The following is a 2,500-nucleotide window of genomic DNA, read 5'->3' on the forward strand; positions in this document are numbered from 1 at the left end:
TTGTAATTGCTTTTAACCCTTTACATGCAAGCTTATGTGATGACGTGAGCCATTTTTATCTAAAAAAAACACAATAATTGAAAAATTTCTCATATAATAGATGCAAAGTGGATTTTTTTGAGTGGGATAATTAGACTCTAGGATATGTTAATGATTTGCAATAAAACTGCTTTTGATACATGTTTAGTATTTGTGCAGTCACAGATGCAAATAAATACTCCCTCTCATGACCTCCCTATAAACTGCCCTAAACACATTATACAGTAATATTTTTTTCTACTTTTTTTTTAAAAACCTTTTATCCCACTTGACCTCTTTACATACATATCAAATATTAATTCATTGTTAGTTGCTTTTGACCTTTTAATTCCAGTTTCTTTGATGATGTCAACAAAGTAACAAAGTAAACCTGCAGCCACCTGAAAACCCACAAATTGCACATTACAGCTGCACACATATGCATACGCACAAAGACACACACACATACACACACAGTAATTTCACAACACACACACAGACACAACCCTAAGGTATCCATATGGATCCACACTTTCCATTAATTTCTCATATTTCTTATGTTTAGGCCTGCAACTCTAAAAAATTACAAAAAAGTACAAAAATGGTTTTAGGGAGCATATTTGATCCTCAAAAAAAACTGGAGAAAATAAATGATTGAGCTAGATAGGGCTAAAAAAGCAATTTTGGTGTCTTAAGTGTTGGATTATTGCCTAATATCATCACATTTACATGTGTTTGTCATCATGGCTATGGTTTGAAAAAATAAAGTTTAAATTGGGCCATTTTTTCCATACACGTTTGAGTTTGTAAAGTTTGGCTGTGTGTACACAAACACACACACTATATTTTCTCAATACACACATATGCACCACACACTAGCATCCCTACCATCACACTCACACCATTTAGGTTGAATTTTTTTTTCTATTGCACTGTGGGGGGCAGGACCGACAACCTGGAAAATTGCTTGTAATTCAACCCTATGCCAAATATAGGGAAATGGCTCAAAATTTTGATGGTGTTGAAAATGATCAATTTTGATGCTTTGTGTCTAGGATGAAAGCATAAAATCATTGAAAAAAATATTTTATGCTGTAATGACAGCAGGATCAAATTGGTGAAAAAAGGCCATTTTGAATGGGAGTCAATAGGGGACAAAAACGTCCTTAGGGAGCTGAGAGGAACAAAAAAGTGTACAGCCTTTATAATAGATGGTACAAAGTTGCTGAGTAGAAATAAACAAAATATTTGAAAAAAAAAAATCCCTGGCCAAAAATATTTCAGCTAACATAAGCACAGCCAAAGTTATACACAAAAAAGAGCGTAAAAAAAGTGCGAAAGGACAAAAACGTCCCCAAGAGCACCAAAGGGTTTTAAAAGGTTCAAATTTTTCTTGCGGGAGAGCATTCCCCCAGACCCCCCTACAAGGTCCAGGGTCCCCAAAACCGTCTCCGAAAGTCCTGTGGGAAAAGTAATTAGATCATGGGCTGTGTTTATGTACCAGTAACGACTTGGTCATTCATCGTGTGTGTGTGTGTGTGTGTGTGTGTGTGTGTGTGTGTGTGTGTGTTAGGGGCAGTTATGTCGTTGAGGTGCCGTTGCCCCCGGAGACCTTCAGCTTGTTGCCGGGGGAGATGAGAGATGGCGGTTTGATACGAGTTCATCCCGTTCTGTTCAACATCGGAATCAACCAACAACAGAGTCTGGCTGAGAGGTGACCACACACACACACACACACACACACACACACACACACACTGGCTGAGAGGTGACCACACACACACACACACACTGGCTGAGAGGTAACACACACACACACACACACACACACACTGGCTGAGAGGTGAACACACACACACACACACACACACACACACACACACACACTCTCACACACACACACACACACTCACACACACACACACACACACACACACACACACACACACACACACACACACACACACACACACACACTGGCTTCTCCGTCCCTTGAAAAAAAAATTAAGGTCATAAAAGTTTTTCAAATAAACATTGTAACAGAATTTAAAGTTTCAAAAATCTTTCAGTTTTTTAAACATAATGCAACGCTCCCTGGATAACCCCAACCCTTTCGAATAATAACAGAAGCTACAGTGGCCTTCAAGGACAAGAACAATTCTAAATGTTAAACAATGCACCTGATGACATTCCAACTATGACACTTTCAAGATGGCGGCACTAGGACTTGGTCCAAGATTTGCAGAAATATGGACATATATGAGACCCTTTCTAAGGAAAAAAATAATAATTAAAAAAAATTTTTTCAGCTATTATGCACTAAATTAAATGTACTTATGGATATTATAATTACTTTCTACAAAATCTGCTAGGAAATAAAACCCAAAATTCTACACACTGCCGGGTTAAAGCGGCAACGAGTAACTTTTAAATATCTTTTAAACAGCCTCATGTTTCCTCTAATAATCATAAATTACCTTTA

At 37.6% G+C, this 2,500-nt stretch overlaps 1 protein-coding gene across 1 annotated transcript in view; it reads left to right on the forward strand.

The window, feature by feature from the left end:
• LOC307269002 (type II inositol 3,4-bisphosphate 4-phosphatase-like) overlaps positions 1 to 2,500 on the forward strand; it is a gene marked incomplete at its 5' end in the record, with an annotated part of 25,734 nt that overhangs the window by 19,092 nt on the left and 4,142 nt on the right. Inside the window, one exon of the mRNA XM_080051823.1 lies at positions 1,592 to 1,732. Within this exon, the coding sequence (XP_079907949.1) occupies positions 1,592 to 1,732 (141 nt within the window). The remainder of the gene's footprint in view (positions 1 to 1,591; positions 1,733 to 2,500) is intronic.

This window comes from Ammodytes marinus (assembly GCF_949987685.1).
Source record: "Ammodytes marinus genome assembly, chromosome: 23".
Taxonomy (NCBI): Eukaryota; Metazoa; Chordata; class Actinopteri; order Uranoscopiformes; family Ammodytidae; genus Ammodytes; species Ammodytes marinus.